The following is a 20,312-nucleotide window of genomic DNA, read 5'->3' as shown; positions in this document are numbered from 1 at the left end:
CAGGGAAGATACTTAACCTTCAGTGTTGAGTGTAGTTCTTCCTCGCGATAGGCTTTTGTAACTGTTACAATTTGTAATCCAACAGAAAAAAAAAAAAAAAGCAGCTTAAAATTCCAACCGGGAGTTTCAGTCTGAGTAAATGGTGCTGATTTTTAGTTAAGGTGCAACCAGACCTCCAAGTGTGATTCCAAGAGGATGAAACCTCATCTTGTTTATTTGCTAAACCAAATACAAAAATGAAGCTTGTAGGGAGGGTTTTATGAGACCTTTCAAGTTCGTTTAGCCATTTTGAGGGTTGTAGAGGCTTAAAATGCCCATAGAACACATTTAGGGTTGTCTAGCTAATAAAATTCAGTTTGTAGAATATTTGCTTTGGAAAATTTCAAATGAACATACATACATTAAAAAAAAAAAAAAATCTGGTATTTCTAAAGCCTGCTAGATTCACGTTTAGAATCTAACAGGGATACTTTGCTGTTGTTGTTGACACTTTGTTATACTTCTTTTTTTAATTGTAAAATAGACTGGAGCTTCTTCCAGATAATGAGGACAGGTGAGACAGGTTCCCAAAATAGGAAGGAAGTAGCTTTAAGTGAACTGTATGTACCTTGCATAACATTACATTGAATTTTGTCTTTCATATTTAATTTGAAGTCAGGAGTATTCGTTGGTAAGTATTTCTAAAGGTCAAAGATCATATAATTAGTTGAAATTGTTAAAATGTGGTTTCTGGGCCTTCAGGGCTGCTGTGGGTTGAGTATGTGCCCCAAGCTCAGGTGAGGCAGTGTTGGGAGGTGGGGTCAGGGGAGGAGTCAGAAGGCTCCACCCTGATGAATGAATTAGGCCATTCTCAGGGGGGCAGGTGAGTTCTCTGGGAGAGGCTTTGTCATCAGAGCAAACTCTTTCCCATGAGCTTGCTTGTCCCCCCCCTTTTCCACCATAAGAGAAACAAGACCAGGGTCCCCCCAGATGCCAGCACCATCCTCTTGAACTTCCAAGGCTCCAGAAACAGTAAGCCTAAATAAATCTGTGTTCTTCACAGACTGCCAAGTATGAAATATTCTTTTATAGTTGGAGAAAATAAATTAAGACAAGGATGTTTGTTTTTATTCAAAGGATCCCCAAGGATCAGAAGTTGACATAGTAGAAGAAAAGGATTATACTGGAATTATCTCTTTTCCTGACTTCAAGATTCCATCCAATCCTATGTATGTAAAAATATTACTTGATAAAGTTCCCTCTACAAAGCACATCAGGAACTTTTGGCCTTGAAGCAGTCAAATGGAGCCACCTAGTGTTAACAAAAGGTGTCACAAATGTGGATGTGCAGTCTATTTAGTCTTTTGAGAAATTAGGATCAGTTCCTGGGGTGTGTGGGGGGAGTCCCAGTACTAGAGCCTGGCCAGGTGAGCTGATAGACCTTGCAGAAGGCAGAAGTAGGAGGATTGGTTAAGCCCAGGAGACTGGGACTAGGATGGGCTACATAGTGAGACCATGTCTCAAAAGGGAAAAAAAAAATCCCAATACGTCTCATTCATTCTCTTAACATACAGAAATAACAATTGGGAAGATATAAAAATAGTCCTTGGGCTTCTTTTCATCAAAAGCATCACTTCCCACTTCCCACCTCTGAAGGAATACTGTAGGCTGTGGGTCCAAGAGACTGGAGTGGTGCTATAATCCTTGCCTGGGTGTTAGATAGTCAGGTCCTCTGTCTGCATAGACCACCAAAAGGCAGAGTCCAAGGTGGGGACATTTAGAGCCATACCTCATTGGTCCTCATGTGAAAGGACTTAAAATCGTGTCTTCACAGGATCTGATGTAACACACCTTTAGTGAACACATTCCTGGCATGTGTAAATCACCATGGGAGGGAGAGGTACCCAATAGAAACCAAGAATCCACAATCCCTGCTTTGAAGGAACTTAAAATAGAGGAGGACTCATAAGATAAGGGCACTTAGAAATGGCTACATTATAACTTTGAGGCTCAATCTTTTTATGGTCATTTCTCCTCTGCCTTCTTGAGGGGAGTTTGCATTTAGTTCATTGGATTATCAACCTAAAAATTTAGATTAAAATTGGGAGATTTGGAGAATTTCAATAATTTACAAATTGTGTCCTTTTTTGAAAATGCTGCACGCTCTCGAGTACAGATTGAGCCTGATATCTCACTGCCATTATCATCTTGTGCTACTTTCCCCAGGGAAGATTATATATCAGAGGTGAGGATCTATTACGACCACAACTTTCCCAAGCCCCAGTACCACCTGTTGCCCCTGTTTAGAGTGTGCTTCCCCTTGTCCTTCACAGAGCAAGCTTCCTGTCATCTTTAGGTCTCAGAGAAAATGCTGCTTTTGCAGAGAGGCTATTGCTGGATGTGATCTATGGAGTCCCTCGCTATCTTTACTCTATCTTCACACCTGTGTATTTTCTTTTTGACACTTACCTCAACATGGTGGTTGTTTATTTACTAATGAACATGCCTTTTTATTTAGATTGTAAACTCCTTGAGGGCAGGGGCCTTGTCCATTTAGCTCACTGCTGTATCTCAGCACTTCAGTATAATAGGTACTCATTGAGTTAAGATGATGTTGATAATAATCACAGTCATAATATTAACATTAATGGACAACATAACCAATCTGAAGGTTGGTGTTCTTTTTTTTTTTTCATTTCACAAATGAGGTTAAGTAATTTGGATAAGTCAAACCTGGTAGTAAATGAAAAAATGAGAATTAGATTTTTTTTCCTATTTTGTCTACTTTTTCATTTCTAGTGCTTAATATACTGCTCAGTAAATACTTTTTAGTAAAGGTTGTTAATTGCACAGGTACAGAATATAGAATTGAGCCTATAATTTTACCACTCTTTATTGATTTTACTACTAATTACTTTACTTCCTCTTTAAACACACCATACTTTGTCTCCAACCCGAATTTCATTTGTGTGAGGTGTGAATTTTGTCATTCAAATAGGCTCGATCTATAATGTATGTTTCCTGATATACTATTATGAATTTTCTACTCTTGTGAATCTTAATGTTATGCCAGCATAGTTAAGTTCCAGGATTAAATAAATTCTCAACTTGTCAGCTCTTCAAATCCAAGTTAATGAATCTATATTAAGATGAAATATCCAGTCATAGTGGCACACACCTGTAATTCCAGTAATTTGGGAGGCTGAAGCAGGAGAATCACAAATTCAAGGCCAGTCTCAGCAACTTAGCAAGTTCCTCTCTCAATATAAAAAATTAAAAGTGCTGAGGTTGTAGCTCAGTGGTAGACCTGGAAAAATTACACAATATATGAAAATCTGATTACTAAACAATTGTTATTGTCCTGAAAATGCCAAATTAGTTCTATTTCTTGCTTTAAAATCTTACACAAATAAAACATTTATTTAGGCTACATGTAGATGTATAAAATATATTATAACTTCTTTAAAATAGGAATGTATTTGGTTTCCACTGTGTGAATTAAAATATGTGATAATGTGTAATTTTTAATATTTTGCTTCACAGATATGGTGTGTGGACAATTAAAGCTAAATATAAAGAGGACTTTTCGACAGCTGGAACCACATACTTTGAAATTAAAGAATATGGTAATTTCTGACAATTAGAAGTCTACCTACTAAAAGTCGTGGTTTTTGCAGTAATTCTTTTCATTTGTGTTCCTAAAGTAAAATCATCCCAGATATAGATGGGGCCACCTGCTGGTGTTGCTCAGGGCCTGTTGAGGCAGGGGATGGGGTAGGGGTATTGAATGCCCAAATTCTGGTTCCAGGTTGCCTTTGTTTACCTTGAGCAAGTCGCCAGCTTCTCTGCACCTGGGATCTTCTTCATGGAGCTGGAAGAGCCTAGTCCTCTAAAGAGCTTGACTTGTTAAGGTCCTTTAGAGAATTATGATTTTAGGAGAAATAAACAATCAGAAATAAGGACAGTGGAACCCAGAAAGATAAATGAGTCACTCAAATCTCAGTCACTTAGAAACAGAACAAAGATATCAGGTTCCCTTATAGCTAGTTCAGTGCTTTTTCTTCCAGGTCACGAATCTCTAACATACTGATTTAAAAATTTCTTATTCGAAACCAATCATATAAGTGAACTAATAATTAACATGTCAATAACTTTATAGTTCTCGTAGTAGTTTAATAGAATATCTGTGTGCTCCATATCAGATTTAACTTTTTTCTGCTTGAAGTCATTTTTCATTCTCTCAGGAGATTCATAATGATAGAAGGATAAATACTCAACAGGAAATTTTCACAAATAACAAGGAAAACAGTGACAAAAATTTGTACTGAAACACAACCTGAAAGATTACAGTCTCCCAGACACATGGTGTTCAAACTGATCTCCTTTCTTCTACGTGCTTTTGCTACTTTCTATATATGTGTAGCATTCACCCACTTTCTGTAGCCACCCTGGTCTGTTCATCACTAGGCTCTCTCCTGGACGACTGCTGAAGCCTCCCCATCTGGTGCCTCTGCTTCCAAGTGACCTTGCTTGGTATTAGCCAAAAAAAAAAAATTGAAATGCAAATCTCATCATATCATTTCATTATATTTCATTACAGTAGATCCTTATTCGTTTGGATTCATTTGGACAGGCCTCCCTGGCTCCTCCTCATCCTCACTTGAGTTCACTCCTGACCTCGCTGACCTGCAGCACTGGGGGCTTTACACGTGATGTTCCCTCTGCTTCCAACACTCTTCGCTTCCCTCCTTGCCCAGCCAGCTCCTGCTCATGCTCATGTCCAAGTTGAAAAGCCACAGGAAGCTTTCCTTGAACTCCTTTCCCTGCATGGGATCCCTGTACGTCACATCAGTGCCCATCATTGTAGCTTGGGTGTGTATCTGTGTAATTAGATACCTGTCCTATCTTTCCTGCTTGTTCCTGTCTGTCTTAGTCATCCCTGTGTCCCTGTTGATCGGTGTGTGCTGCTATATGGTGAGCAGGTATCAGCTGGAAGGCTAAAATAGTTCCCTGCCCCTCCCACCCTGGAGAGAGCACACCTGCCTTGGTCTCTGAAGAACAGGAACACAGCCCACAGCAACAGACTGCTTCATTCTGTTTCTTCTACCTTTAATGTCTAGAAGACCTGTGAGCCACAGCTGCAGCTGACTCACCCCTCTCTAGGTCACTCTCTGTCCACAATATCCATTCCATGCAATCACCAGTTAACTGTAGTGCAGGTCATCAGAATCCGAATCCATGACCCTTGGATGTGGCCTGAGTTAGGGCCATTTCAATAGATTGAATCATTTTCTTTACCAAAGAGATAAAAGAAAAAAAATAGACCCCTGCCTCCTTTTGGTCCTATTTTTAAATTTAACATTGATGTTCATTCTTATCTCTAATTGGGAGTTCTCTCTCCCTTTTCCAACATCAGAGTTGCATGCTGGCACTTGCAGATTGGATGCACTTTTTTACTAGATGAAAATGGGAGATGCTAAATAGACCAGAATTTTCCATTTCTATTTTCAATTTAATGAATATTCATTGAACACATACTATGTTAAAGACTTAGAAGGGTGAAGGGAGAAAAAGAAAAATAGAGAATGGTCTTTCATTTGTTTTGAAGGAGCCCATACCTAGTGGAGGGAGTAACCTGTTGCCTGTAATGTACATTAAAATCAAAATGGAAGAAGCCAGGGGCTTCCAGTGGGGAGGCTGGACTGCCTGGGTGGCAAGGCTTCCCAGGGGCATTGTTGCTGATGGCAGTGGTGATGCCAAGGCAGATGTGGCACTGATGGTGCAGCCTGCCCAGGTACCAGCAAGGAGAGCCCTTTGCTGTGTTTTCAAGGCCTAATTCACCTGGTAATATTCCTCCTCCTCTCTATTTTCAGTCTTGCCACATTTTTCTGTATCAATAGAACCAGAAGGCAATTTCATTGGTTACAAGAACTTTAAGAATTTTGGAATTACTATAAAAGCAAGGTAAGAGAGATTTATTTGTTTTGTTTTTCAGATTTCCCAGCTAAACTAGGAAACATTGTGCTCATAGTTTATTTGCTTATTCTGACTTTAGTTTTGTTGGTTATTTGTTAGTGAAAAGCAAGGAAAAAAGAGATTAAATCTTTAGGACCTTTTTCTTTTTCTATGTATATATATATATATATATATATATTTGGAACCCAAGATGACTTAGCATATCTGGGCTGAAATATGAATACTTGACTTCTTGTCATTTTTAGTGGCTTACTCAGCCACAAAAGCTCCATAACTATTTCAAAACCCAATGCCTTGAAACCACCACTGTTTACGAGTCAGCTGGGCAGTCTGCTGATCTGGGCCAGGCTGATGCAGCTATGCTCACCTGTGTGTCTACACTCAGTACACAGGTCATCTTGGGGGTGGGTGGCGAGTACAGGAAGGTCTTATTCACATGTCTGTCAATAGCTGGCAGGGGTGGGGGCTAACAGTGCTTGGACCACACAGATATCCTAACCAGCAAGCTAGCCTTCAGCAGCATCAGTGCTCTGACAGAAATGCAAGCAGAAAAATTCTCTGGAGGCCTATGCTTGGTACTGGCACACCATTACTTCCACCATACTCTTTTGTCCAAAGCAAGTTACAAGGCCAGCCCAGAGGAAGTAGGCTCCTCCCACGCTTTCTGCAGGCAAGGGCTGCCAGTGTTGTGGATCCAGACAGAGGGAGAGAATTGGGGTTAGTGTTGTATGTAGCAAACTATCAAAAGAGATAAGGTCACTTAGAAATCCCACTTAATGTAGTTGTTAATAACCAATTTATACAGCACAGTATCCTTATAGCAACTCTGCATAGCACAAGTACAAAAATTGAGGTAGATCATTTGCTCAACATAATACAGCTGGTAAGTTGTACAACCTGTTAGTTCTGGAGTGCTTACCCTCAAACACTACCCCATACTGCCTCTATTGTAAGCATTTACTGTGAAAATAGAGTGATATTTAGTGTACAACAGTGTAAATGGCATACTTGAGAGAAAATTATAGAAACTAACCTCTTGTAATGGTGACGGTTTGTTCCAATTATGAATAAGGAAAGTTAGCTCTTGCTATACTATTATTTGATACATAGAAAATTCACTTTATTCTTACTTTAATTCTAAACTAAAAAAGCAAATATGCAGTTTGTATTTTTTTCAAAAGAACTTATCTCACAGTAGTGAGATCAGCATGCTCCTTTTAAAGACATAAAAGAAAATTGGGAGTCGCTCCCCACTGATGTAACGATCATCCAGGAAGTAACATGGGCTGGAGGAAAGGCCCTGGAGCTGGGTGTCTTCATCTCTCCCAAGTCAGCTCTTTCATTTCTCTCACAGTAATAAAAATCCATACTCTAGCTTTCTTATTGTTGCTTTATGAAGTGTAGTAGTGGGTTGGAAGTGTATAAAGTGCTTTATGTGATTTCAAATCATTACAGTGTATCTGATTGTTATTGTCACCATGTTGGGCAACACAATTTTTTGGTATTGTTTGACAGATATTTCTATAATAAAGTAGTTACTGAGGCTGAAGTTTATATCTATTTTGGAATAAGAGAAGATATAAAAGACGGTCAAAAAGAAATGATGCCAAAAGCAATGCAGAACACCAAGGTGAGTTGCTAAGACATGTTCGCTCATACCAAAGATGACGTGAGAGCTGTGGGGTATTTCGGACCCCTCTGGTCCAATCCCTTGTTCTACATAGGTATGGAAGCTGAAGCTTAGCAACCTCTGTTGACTTCCCTTTGCCCTTGGGATAAAGGCCAGGGCATCGGCCAGCTGATCTTGGGCCAATTCTCTCCTCCTCCCCTATGTACTAATCACTCCAAGTGCTCAGACTTGCAGACTCTCTTCACTTTAGGTCTTTATTCTTTCCTCTGTCTCTTTCCACCTCTTCTTCACCTAATTCCTTCTCATTCTTTAAGTTGACATCTTCTCTCTGGGAAGCCCCCCACCCTAACTCCTCCCTTGGCTAACTATGAGCTCCTGAGTCATTTATGGTTGTCACAACAGGGGGCATGTAATGGATAGACAGAGTACCCCCCACCCACCCACACACACAACGAAGATTATCCTGTCCAAAATGTCAGTGATGCTGAGGGGAAGAAGACCTTCCTTTTGGGGAGGGTTTATTTACTTGTTTATCATTTTAGACATTGAACTTTTTGCAGGTCCAAATCATTATCATTTTATGGCCAGAGACAGCATACCTCCTTGTAATGGGTTGGTGCTCTGTAAATATTTGTGAAGTTATTTGTTCATGGCTAAGGGCGTGATTGATGGGACTGAGGTTAGAGTTCTGGCCCCCTCTCCTCTTATTCAGTTTCTTTACATTATACCATGGGTGATACGAGGTTATGTCATTTTTCCTTACTTTTGCATATTTATGTATTTTGCATCATCAATTATATATCCTCTGCTTTTTAAAAGGTAGCCCTATATTTTCAAGATACAAATTACATGTCTTTTATTTTTCTCATACTGGGGATTGAACCCAGGGACACTCTATTGCTGAGCTATATTCCCAGCCCTTTTTATTTTTTATTTGAGACAGGATCTTATTAAGTTGCGGAGGCTGGCCTTGAATTTACAATCCTCATGCCTCAGACTCCTCAGTCGCTGGAATTGCAGAACAGGAATGTAACTAAGTTCTCAAGCAAGTACCTAGCATATGTGAGGCCCTGCATTCAATCCTCAGCACCAAAAATAAAAATAAAAAAGATTAAAATAAAATTAAACCAGACAAAAATGCCTGTCCTCAAATTTAAAGTTAAAAATAGGAAAAAAAATCTATTTTAAAATAGTTAAAAGATATGATATGCCCTTAACTTCATCTCCCTCTATTTAACATATGTTTGTGAATTAATGTTTAAAGTTACTAACAGTGAAGCACAAATGAAATATAAAATCCAACAAACTCTTGGCTAATGGCAGAAGCAGAACAAGAGGCTCCTGCAGGTGGATGAGGACTCAGGGTTTGGAAGAGGCACCTGTGTCTCTAGTACCAAAAAAGCCTGTTGTTCCTGTCACGTTCCAGCTTCTTCCATGTCTGTAGCTCCACACAGAGGAAGCAGGAAGCAACTGCTGGGCTTAGTGGTGGCCTCGGGCATCCCCTTCATGGGTGATGCTAAAACAGTTTAATAATATTTGCTTTCAGTTTAGAGTCTTGTTAACACAAATTTTGTGAATATTTTCTTGTAAATTCTTCTCTAAAATAATGTTTCCATTTTCCCCTTTTAAAAGTTGATAAATGGAATTGCTCATGTCACATTTGATTCTGAAACGGCAATTAAAGAGCTGTCATATGACAGTCTAGAAGATTTAAACAACAAGTACCTTTATATTGCTGTAACAGTCATAGAGTCTACAGGTAAGAGAGAGAGAGAGAGAGAGAGAGAGTGTGTGTGTGTGTGTGTGTGTATGTATTTAACTTTCTCTTGGGAAATACTTAGTATATCAAGGGTGCAAATGACTTGTAGAGTTACTTTATATCTTCTTTTTTTTTAATGGTTAAATTTTATTTTTATATCATTGAAGACTGGGATTAGAAAAGAGCTCTGCCAAACTGTAGTTTCTGGGGGGAGCCACTGGGTCCCTGCTCTCGCATCTGCAGAAATGGAATAACACCATCCAGGTGATATCTGAAGTGGCTCCGCAGGCATCTGGCTGGAAGATGTGCTACTGAAGTATTTTCCCCTGGACAGAATCTAAATCAAAATAAGATTATATATGTACAAATATTTGATAAAATACTAAGCAAATGAAAATGTTACTTGCCGGGTTTCTGTTCTCATGACTAAAAGGCTCAGGGGTCATTCCAGTTGAACTGGGCTAACTGGGCTGAGCAAAATAACCACACAAGAGACACAAATACCTTTTTCTTTGGGGTCGCTGTGACAGAACAATAACATTTCTGTGATTGAGCGCCTCAGCACCCAGCTGGGGAGTATGACCCAGTCAGGTGCAAGGTTGGTCTCCCACAGTTACTGTTATTGTTCTGGTCTCCTTATCTTTGCAATTATGAAGTTGAACTAAATGCTTCATAAATTCCTCTTTAGATGTAAAATTCAGTTTTTATCTAAAATTAGAGGGAATAGTGTTTCTAAAATGAGTATAGTAATAGTATATACCTCCTAGGGTTATGGTGAGGATCAAAGAGTCAATATAAGCAAAGCTTAAACAGTACCTGTCAAATAAGCCCTATGTCCATCGCCCTCTTCCTATCTTCTCCCTCCTCTTTCCCGCCTTTATCCTCCTGCTCCGGAAGGTCCTCCCTTCCACACTTAATATCCTGGCTGGTGCTTTCAACCCTACTCCAATAGTTTTCAACAGTCATAAATCACTACTCTGAGTTGAGTCAAATTTTTTCCATAAAATAATAGGCACAGCATGTTGGCTCATGCCTGTAATCCCAGCAGCTCGGGAGGCTGAGGCAGGAGGATTCTGAGTTCAAAGCCAGCCTTAGCAACTTAGTGAGGCCCTATCTAAATAAATTATAAATAAGGGCTGGGAATGTGGTTCAGTGGTTTGTGGTTTAAGCACCTCTGGGTTCAATCCCAGGTATCAAAAAAAGAGAGAGAGAGAGAGAGAGACCAGATGATTCTAAGACTTTTTCTCTCCCTTTAAATTTGTCCTTCTCTGGTGAAAGGAGACTTTCATCATTATACAAAATACATGTATGAAGATGTGAAAAAATAAATAAATAAATAAATAAATTTGTCCTTTTGTGGTATGAGGTTATTGTGCAGATGCTTAGCAGATGTTGGAGACCTGCACTGACTTTATACTCCTTGCCCTGGCTATTGTTTTCAGCATTATTTCAATGTTTCTTTCTTTCTCTTTTGTTCCTCAATTTATCTTAAATAAATTCAATTTGTTCAATATTTATGAAATATTCAAAGTGTTGCTAAACACACAGGCTTATAAACATGAATGATGTATAATGCCAAAACCAAGTGGATTAAAAACTGACATCAGGTAGAAGACAGTAATCCAAGACCCTTGACAAGAAGCAATTCCAAATGTGCTCTCCACAAAGCATTCAATGCTAGTGACCTTAAGAAGAGGGCAAGTTTCTGGACATGTGTATAGCAACCAAGAACAGGGTTCTGATGACGAGTCCTAAAGGAGAAGGGTTTGGAGACCGGATGGTAGATAGGGCCAAGTGGGGCTCCTTCCACAGGGAGGGCTCACCAAGAAGCCTGGAAAATGAAGATTGGTCTTTGAGAATAAGATTTTACAGTTTGACTACAGTGTAAGATATATATGGGAGACTCGTGGATACGGCATTGGAATGGAGATTGAGGATACTAGAGTTTCATATGTTATTTTAATGTTTACCTTAACTTTTAGCCGTAGGATGACACTATTGAGTTTTTGCTGGTGGTCCCTCAGGTTCTCTCTACATCAAGCTCTCTGATTCTTCTTTGTCTCTCAAACCCGTAATCTGACTATGAACACCTATAAGGCTCAGTCTCTGGCTTGGTCTTTTGCTGTCTCCTTACTTGGTGAACAGGTTTTGCTGAGACTGGGGCCACTGCTAAGAAGCAACATCCTTTCTTCTTCCTCCTCAGTCCTTTGCAAAAGCTGCTTCCACAGAGGCATCTACATAGGAGCCTTCTGTGTGGGTTTGGAAACTCCTGAGGTCTAAATTCTACTCTGCCCCTCAGAACCAAGATCCATGTCCTACTTACTGTGGGGAAAAAAATGAATGAGTGCCGGGAGCCGGGGAGAGAAACAGTAAGTCCGTGGGCTCCTAGAGATGATATAGAGACCTGTGCAGATCATTAGACTTCAAATATGCTTGCCATTTCCTTAGGTGGATTTTCTGAAGAGGCAGAAGTACCTGGTGTCAACTATGTTCTCTCTCCCTACAAACTGAACTTGGTTGCTACTCCTCTTTTCTTGAAGCCTGGGATTCCATATTCTATCAAGGTAGGTCATTTGCGATTGCTGTGTCTGAGTGCCTTTCTGTGGGTCTCACTTTCTCTCTCTGCCGTCTCTGGGCACACCCTGTTTGGTCTCTCCTCTGTCTATGTTGCTCTCTGTCCTTCCAATTTGGACTTTCTGTCTCTATCTTCTGCCTTTTTTGCTCCCTTTTTTACTGTTTCTTTTTAAAATGCTAATAGTTTAGAGTCAAAGCATCCTTTTCATGTTTATTGTATTTATTATTGTATTCAGTATTTTATTTAAAATAATGTTATATATTCCATCTTTAATTTAGAAAGCCTAGAGCATGATATTTTAATTTTTTCTTTGAAAACATTTTTCTTTTAATAATATTCTCTTACATACATATACAATATATAATATATTATCACATAATACATAGTGATATGTAATATATTACACAATAAAATATTTGAAATATAATATTAAATTTTACGTCACATATAAAAATAACATAAAACATCATTATATAATACATGTATGAAGATGTGAATTTGGTGTCAACATACCTTACATACAAACAGAGATATGGTAAATGGTGGTATAAAGGTGTATTAAGAATTGTATGCAAAAAAAAAGTAAGAGAGCTCGTGTATAATGGCATAATTTGGTGTGCACATACTTTATATACAGAGTTACAAAAATTGTGCTGTGAATGGATAATTATGAATGTAATGCACCTCACTATTGTCATGTATGTAAGAAATAAATTTTTAAAAGAAAAAAATAACATAAAGCAAAAGATATCCTTTTGGAAATAATATATGCATGGTGGTGCAAGATAGAGGTTAAGAAAAAAATGTTATTTATTGTTTCTCACACACAAAAGAATCATTCCCAGAAGCCATTGCTTCATTTTCTCCATTATCCAGTTCCAATATATTTAAAGAAATGCAGAAGGTGGATCACATAGATCTTGCCACATCTTCTTGGTTGGCATAATGAAATGATATTTATGTTCTGAGTCAGGTTGATATGTGGAGGAATCCATTCAAGATGATTAAACTAAATAGAATTTAACATTTCTATATGTCGAGAACACAATCTTACTGAATTAACAACCACAATGAATTTATGCGTTTATAGAGAGGAAGGAAAAAGATTCAGACTTGTTGGGCTTTCAAGGTCATGATGAGCTGTTGACGTGGATGGAATTGTTCTGACAAACAGGTGCAGGTTAAGGATTCTCTGGACCAGTTGGTGGGTGGGGTCCCTGTAACCCTGAATGCACAAACCATTGATGAAAACCAAGAGATGGCCGACTTGGAACCACAGAAGAGCATCACACGTCTCAGTGATGGAGTAGCCTCGTTTGTGGTTAACCTCCCATCTGGAGTGACGGCACTGGAGTTTGATGTGAGCTGAATCTCTGGCTATATTTTCTAGGACAGTGTGTACTTTTGACTGTATGTTTTGGCAAGTGTAGAGAACAGATGTGGCAGATTTTATACATGAGTCCAGTGAACAGTTCTACAATTCTGAAAACAAACCAAATGACAAGAGACACTCTTCTTTTTCATTGAATGGTCCTTGAGGAAGATCAATCAATCCATATCTTGTTTCCAATAAAAGTATATTAGAGGGGCTGGGGTTGTGACTTGGTGGTACAGCGCTTGCCTAGCACGTGTGAGGCCCTGAATTCAATCCTCAGCACCACATAAAAATAAATAAATTAAATAAAGGTATTGTGTCCAACTACAACTAAAAAATAAATATTTTTTAAAAGTATATTAGAATCCAGAAACTTCAGAATAGGTATAGCAGTGGACATCAGGAGTAGGAATCCCCTCCCCCAACACACCCATTCTTTCAGGGCCATACAAGGGTCAAATGTGGAAGCTTCCCTTTTCTCTAATGCACAAACCACTCTGCTTTAGGGTTCAATCATCTTCTCTCCCAGCAAATAATGTTTAGGTTCCCAGTCTCAACCCAGGTATAACTAACTACACAGATCAATGACTGCAGCATGCACAGATTCACTATCATCTACTGAGCCCTTACTGAATACTTAGGCATTGTGCTAAGAGATTTCTGAGGAACAAATTCATTTATCAGCAGTAAGAGTTGGAAAATATCATCTTTGCCATTTTGTGTCAGAGGAAAGGAGACTTCTACCTCTGTTTTGATCTCTGTTTTGATCAAATAACTTGTCCAGAATTAATAAGTGGCAGCACCAGGATGCAAACCGATGTGTACCTGACCCCAGATCACAAGCTAGTAATCTTTCTGCTGTCTGAAGGCAAATTTTCCTGCAACAATACCACAGATGGTATCTGTCATCATAGATGACACTAACTTCTAACTTCTGCCCCCAGTGCTTGAGTTGGTGCCTCCTCCCACCAATTTCCCTCTCCTTCCTCAATTCCTGCCCTCCCATCCCCAAAAAGAGTAGTAAAGCTCACGTGGTATTTCAGGAAGGGAGCCAGTGTTTGTTCCTGGAGCATCTTTCTCTGTGCATTTCACCAGACTTTTCCACCATGGCCCACAATCCCATCATTATTTTCCATAGTCTTTGCAAAGTTACTTGATACTGCAGCTGTACAAACACTGGAGTGCTGGAACCTCCCCCTCCCAACCCACTGCCCTTTGGTATTTTGTATTGTGAAATTCAGAAATTTAAAAAGCAAAGAATTGGAAGGTTATAAAAGCATGACTCACCATCCAAATGTCTTTTTGAAATTTTCCTTTTCAGATCAAAACTGATGACCCAGATCTTCCAGAAGAAAATCAGGCCAGCAGAAATTACCAAGCAATCACATACTCATCACTCAGCCAAAGTTACCTTTATATTGATTGGACTGGAAACTATAAGCCTCTGCTAGTAGGAGAATATCTGAATATTATTGTTACTCCCAAAAGTCCGTATATTGACAAAATAACTCACTACAATTTCTTGGTAAGTATAATTTACATCTCATTCACCCACCTGGAAAAATATCTTAGGTTTAGAGAAGCACTGGAATGGTTCTTTACATTTGTAAATACAAAGCACTTTCAATAACATCACTTACGGGCTGGAGATGTAGCTGGGGTAGACCACTTGCCTACCATGCCCAAGTCCCTGGATTCAATTCCCAGCACTGCACACACACACACCATCTAATTTGAATATCAAGTTTTCAAAACCTTTTCACATAGTGCACGATTTTCACAACCATTTCACAGATGAGGAAGTTGAGGTGATATGATTAGGTAATATGACTTACCATGATCACTTAGCCCAGCTGAAAAAGATTTTACTTGAACCAAGGACCTCTATTTCCTGATCTGATAACTCTTCTCGGCAAAGAGAGTCTGATTCAATGACATCACCTCTGCTGTTTCATAGCCAAAAAAATATACTCCTGCACCTAATTCAAATATGTGCATTTCACTGGCACAAAATGGGGGAATCCAAATCCAGCTCTGAAGAGTTGTGTCTTATTGACCCTGCTATTAGCAACACCTCTATTGTAACACCCACATTTGACAGGAGATGGAGCAGTCAGGCCTGTCGGTGAAGCCAAGGAAAGAATGTGCAAAAACTGTCAAGCGCTTCCTGCAGTCATCAAAGACATAGAATGAATCGTTCCACAGGCCAGGTCAAGCAGGTGGTGAGGCTCTTTGAATAATTTTGAGGAAGAAATAGAAAAATAAATGAGGACCATACAAAAATATTGACTGATGAAGAACAGGGAAACAGCTTATGGATTACTATTCTAAAACCATGTAAGCAGTCCTTTTCTCCAAAGACACAATTTTTTAAAATGTTTTTTTATTGGTCAATTAAGGGGATTAAGAAAAAACTTAACTCTCCCATTTAGAATCATATCCATGCTTAAAAGCTGAATCCCCCCAAAAGATGCCCTCCACCTACTTGTCTTCTTCTTTTTTTAAAATCAATGAAACAAAAGAGGATTATTGACAGTGTGTGATTCGAACAGATTTGGTTTCAAATTTTAGCTCTTTAATTTCTAGATATGTCGTTTTCAATTAAAATCAGTATGACTTTTTATTTTTTATCTTTATTTTGTTTTTTTCAGTCTGACTTTGTAGTTTCTGAGCCTCAGATTCTCCAGTGGGGGTACTATGCCTATCCCACTGCTGTACTATAAGAACTAAAGGAGCTAAATAAAGGTCAAAGTGCCTGGCACATAGTAGGAATATACATACTTTTTTTTTCTCCAATTTCCATCCTGATGCACAGGTTTTGTTTTTATACTTATTTTCACCACTGCTATTCATTTTTAGATTTTATCCAGGGGCAAAATTGTACACTTTGGCACAAGAGAGAAGATTCTAGATTCAACTTATCAAAGTATAAACATCCCAGTGACTCAGAACATGGTTCCTTCCGCTCGACTTCTGGTCTATTACATCGTCACAGGAGAGCAGACTGCAGAATTAGTGTCTGATTCAGTCTGGTTAAATATTGAAGAGAAGTGTGACAATCAGCTCCAGGTGAGACCCAAATTATATATCACAACTAATTTTATTTTTAATAGAAGTTGTCAAAGCAGCTGCCTCTGAACAGTTCTGTCACATACAAATGTTCTTTTTCATTTGAACTTCTAGGTTCATCTGTCTCCAGATGCTGATGCTTATTCTCCAGGCCAACCCGTGTCTCTTAACTTGGCAACTGAGTCAGAGTCGTGGGTGGCAGTCACAGCAGTGGACAGTGCTGTGTATGGAGTCCAGGGAAGAGCCAGAAAGCCCATGGAAAGGGTTAAGTAATGCTGTTCTGGGGTCACTGTGGGAGGTGTGGCTCAGTGCAGCCTTCAGCAGGGTGGCCACCAGGACAGGTTGGGGGAGAGTTTGGGCAACACGGCCTGCTTCTCCACAAGGTCCTCAGCACAGTGGGTCTTAGGAAGGTCAACCACCCTCAGCAAATATCCAAAGCACAAGTCAGTGCTTTTTTGCTTTCCAAATACAGATCCAAGCACTTTAAAAAACACACGATTTGGGCTGGGAATGTGGCTCAAGCAGTAGCGCGCTCGCCTGGCATGCGTGCAGCCCGGGTTTGATCCTCAACACCACATACATAAACAAACAAACAAAAAAGATGTTGTGTCTGCCAAAAACTAAAAAATAAATATTAAAATTTCTCTCTCTCTCTCTCTCTCCTCTATCTCTCTCTCTCTCTCTCTCTTTAAAAACAAAACAAAACAAAACACGATCATGCTGTACTATAAGAACTAACAATTGTATTTATGGGGCAAAAGCGCCCTCAACTCAGAGAGCTGGAGGATTTGGGGCAGCATGTGGTGGTGGGGACAGAAGCAGCACAAGAGAAGCCCGGACACAAAATCTTTGGGTTGGTTTATTTAACTCAATAAATCTGTGGCGCAGAAGAATTTGACAATGACTCAATTCCCTAAGTTCCCATTTATTTCCACTACACTCAGCTATTATTGTCTTGGCTTGGGTTTGCTTGAACAAGGGAAGAACAAATTAAGAAACTGGAAAGTTAAACTATCCACAGTGGAGAGGACATTTGAAGTCAAAATTCAAACTGAAATAAGACCCCAGATCAGTCCTTCTCCACTAGAGCCTTCTCTTGGAAACATAAGAGGGCATGTTCTTTTTCTATTTAGCAACTAAAAATTAGTTTAATGACTCACCCCTTTGTGCTTTCACCTATTCATTCATTTGTTTTACACATTGATTGCAACATATATTTTATGTACAAAACACTCTGGGTCAATTTCTAAGAATTTTCAGTCTTGGATGAATTTTGAATAGGTATGTATTTATAAATATAAAATCACAAACTAAAGGAATAGAGATAGGAGATTTGGTCCTGGTCCTTGGAAAAACCTGTGCCCTGTGCATCTCACAGGTTGTGCTAACCACTCAATGGCCAGTACCTTTGGTTCTTCACACTGAAGAAGCTCATCCTTTTGCCTTTCTGGACAGGCGTTCCAAGCTCTAGAGAAGAGTGACCTGGGCTGTGGGGCCGGTGGTGGCCGAGACAATGCAGATGTGTTTCATTTGGCTGGACTCACCTTCCTCACCAATGCGAATGCAGAGGACTCCCAAGACTATGGTAAAGCCTGCGTTTATCACTGAGATTGACTTTGATCATTTGCTTCCCAACTCTCCTTTTTGTCCCTTTTCCAGAATATTCCCCACAATGATCTTAGAATGCTGTGACTACATAACTCCCCTGTATAAGGTGTTCCAGCGGCCTTCAAGATAAAGAACAAGTTCGTTAGCATAGTACTCAACGCCTTCTATGATCTTCTCCAGGGTCTTCCAACAATTTCTCGTCCTGCTGTTCCTGCCTGTCTACACAGCACCAGGTGTAGCTCTGATCTGCTGCTGTGCTCTTCATACCTTTGGGCCTTTACTCATGGGGACTGCTTTCCCCTTTATTAGCCTGGAGAAGCAAGTAGAAGAATCCTCTCCTCTGGGGGGGCCTCTTCCCCACACAGAATTGATCACTCCCTTCTGCTTTAATAGGAGGGTCTTGTAGGACCAGGTCTACTTATAACATGACAGCACTGGGTCATTCATATCCTCACACTCAATTATAGTCCTGTCTCACCCACAGCCATGTGGGCTCTTCACGGGCAGTGACCACATCTTAATCACTGTTCTGTGGTTTTAAAATTGTTCATAATTATACTTGATAACTGTGGTATTCATGTTTGTATTTGTAATAACATAGCTTGAAGAGCAAATAAGAAAAATCTTTACCTTGAAGCTGGAGATCACTTTGGGTAGTATGGCCATTTCGACAATATCAGTTCTGCTAGTCCAAGAATATGGGTGAACGTTCCATCCTTTGATGTCTTCTTTAATTTCTTTCTTTAGTGTTCTATAATTTCATGATAAATATCTTTCAGTTAGATTTATTCACAGTGTTTTGTTTTTGTTTTTTGGTGGGGTGTTTTATTTTGTTTTGTTTTTAATATTTTTAGTTGTAGATGGACACAATACCTTTATTTTGTCTAGTTATTATTATTTTTTTAATGTGGTGCTAGGGATCGAACCCAGTGCCTCATGCATGTGAGGCAAGCACTCTCCCTCTGAGCCACAACCCCAGCCTTTGTTTTGTTTTTTTGAGGCTATTGTGAATGAAATTGTTTTCCTGATTTTTGTTTCATCAGTTTCAATATCAGTGCATAAAAAAACTATTGATTTTTTATGTTGATTTTGTATCCTGCTTTGCTAAATGTATTTGTCAGCTGTAGAAGTCTTCTGGTGGAGTTTTTTGGGTCTTCTAAGAATCATATCATCTGCAAACAAATAATTCAACTTCTTTTTCTATTTCTATCCCTCATTTCCTTCTCTTTTCTGGTTGCTCAAGTTACAGTTTCAAGTACATTGTTGAATAGGATTGATAGGAATGTCTTGATCCTGATTTTCAGTTTTTCCCCTTTGAGAATGATGTTGGCTTTGGTTTTGTCATTTATAGCCTTTATAATGGTTGAAGTAACTTCCTTCTATTCCTAATTTCTTCACTGTTTTTAACATGATTGGGTTCTGGATTTTTTTTTTTTATCTGTTGAGATGGCTTTTCCGTATCTGTTGAGATGATGTTTGTCCTTAATTCTATTTATGTGGTGAAGTACTTTTATTGATTTGTGTATGTTGAACCAACCTTGGATCCCTAGAGTGAAACCAGCTGCATCATGATGTACCATCTTCTTAATGTATTTTTGAATGAGAATGGCTAATATCTTATTTAGGATTTGCTCACTCTAAATGCTTTGGTAGTTCTCAATAACCAGTGGGTCCATAAGTTTTTAGATTAAAGACCAAATTCAGATAAAACAAACTATATGACACCATGCCATGATCTCCACTGTGATAAATAAGTCACATTATGATGTGTAACGCACAGTGCCCAATCCAGAGTAAGCAAGAAGTAATACAATCTGTTAAATGAACGAGCTGTGAATGTTTTAAGTACATAGGCCCATGCAATATTTCTTTTGGCTTTTAGCTTTTATTCCCTCTTTCTTTTATTTTTTAATTACACAGATAAACCTTGTAAAGAAATTCTCAGGCCAAGAAGAGATCTGCAACAGAAAATAAAGGAACAAGGTACTCTAAGAGTTTATGTGATTATAGAAAGTTCATGATCATATCATCCAAAAACTGGAGAAAATGAAATATTATGTAATTTCCCTTAACTCAAATAGAATGGGTGAAAAGAAAGATTTGGATGTCTAACTTGCCTCCCTCAGAAAGATTAATCCAAATACATCCAGTAGTCCATTTGCCATAGCCCTAATATGAAAATAAGTCTTTATTACTTTTATCTCTAAAATCTACAATATGAGCTTTGATTTGTCACAAATATTTCCTCACTGACAAATCATACTCTTCCATTTTATTCAGAAAAATATCCATGATTTGATTAACTCTGGGGCATACATAGACATCTGTTTCTTTGCTGAAT

General features: G+C 38.9%; 1 protein-coding gene across 1 annotated transcript in view; it reads left to right on the top strand.

The window, feature by feature from the left end:
• The window catches only part of C5 (complement C5), an 84,269-nt gene that overhangs the window by 10,868 nt on the left and 53,089 nt on the right, over positions 1 to 20,312 (top strand). The window contains exons 5-16 of the mRNA XM_027937931.3: positions 1,117 to 1,208; positions 3,523 to 3,605; positions 5,853 to 5,943; positions 7,471 to 7,585; positions 9,218 to 9,344; positions 11,793 to 11,908; positions 13,094 to 13,279; positions 14,616 to 14,819; positions 16,154 to 16,363; positions 16,478 to 16,627; positions 17,819 to 17,948; positions 19,892 to 19,954. Coding sequence (XP_027793732.2) covers positions 1,117 to 1,208; positions 3,523 to 3,605; positions 5,853 to 5,943; positions 7,471 to 7,585; positions 9,218 to 9,344; positions 11,793 to 11,908; positions 13,094 to 13,279; positions 14,616 to 14,819; positions 16,154 to 16,363; positions 16,478 to 16,627; positions 17,819 to 17,948; positions 19,892 to 19,954 — 1,567 coding nt within the window. The remainder of the gene's footprint in view (positions 1 to 1,116; positions 1,209 to 3,522; positions 3,606 to 5,852; positions 5,944 to 7,470; positions 7,586 to 9,217; positions 9,345 to 11,792; positions 11,909 to 13,093; positions 13,280 to 14,615; positions 14,820 to 16,153; positions 16,364 to 16,477; positions 16,628 to 17,818; positions 17,949 to 19,891; positions 19,955 to 20,312) is intronic.

This window comes from Marmota flaviventris, chromosome 13, assembly GCF_047511675.1.
Source record: "Marmota flaviventris isolate mMarFla1 chromosome 13, mMarFla1.hap1, whole genome shotgun sequence".
In the NCBI taxonomy this organism is placed as follows: Eukaryota; Metazoa; Chordata; class Mammalia; order Rodentia; family Sciuridae; genus Marmota; species Marmota flaviventris.
The sequence above is the reverse complement of the archived record's forward strand: the minus strand, read 5'-3'. Positions and strand labels throughout refer to the sequence as shown.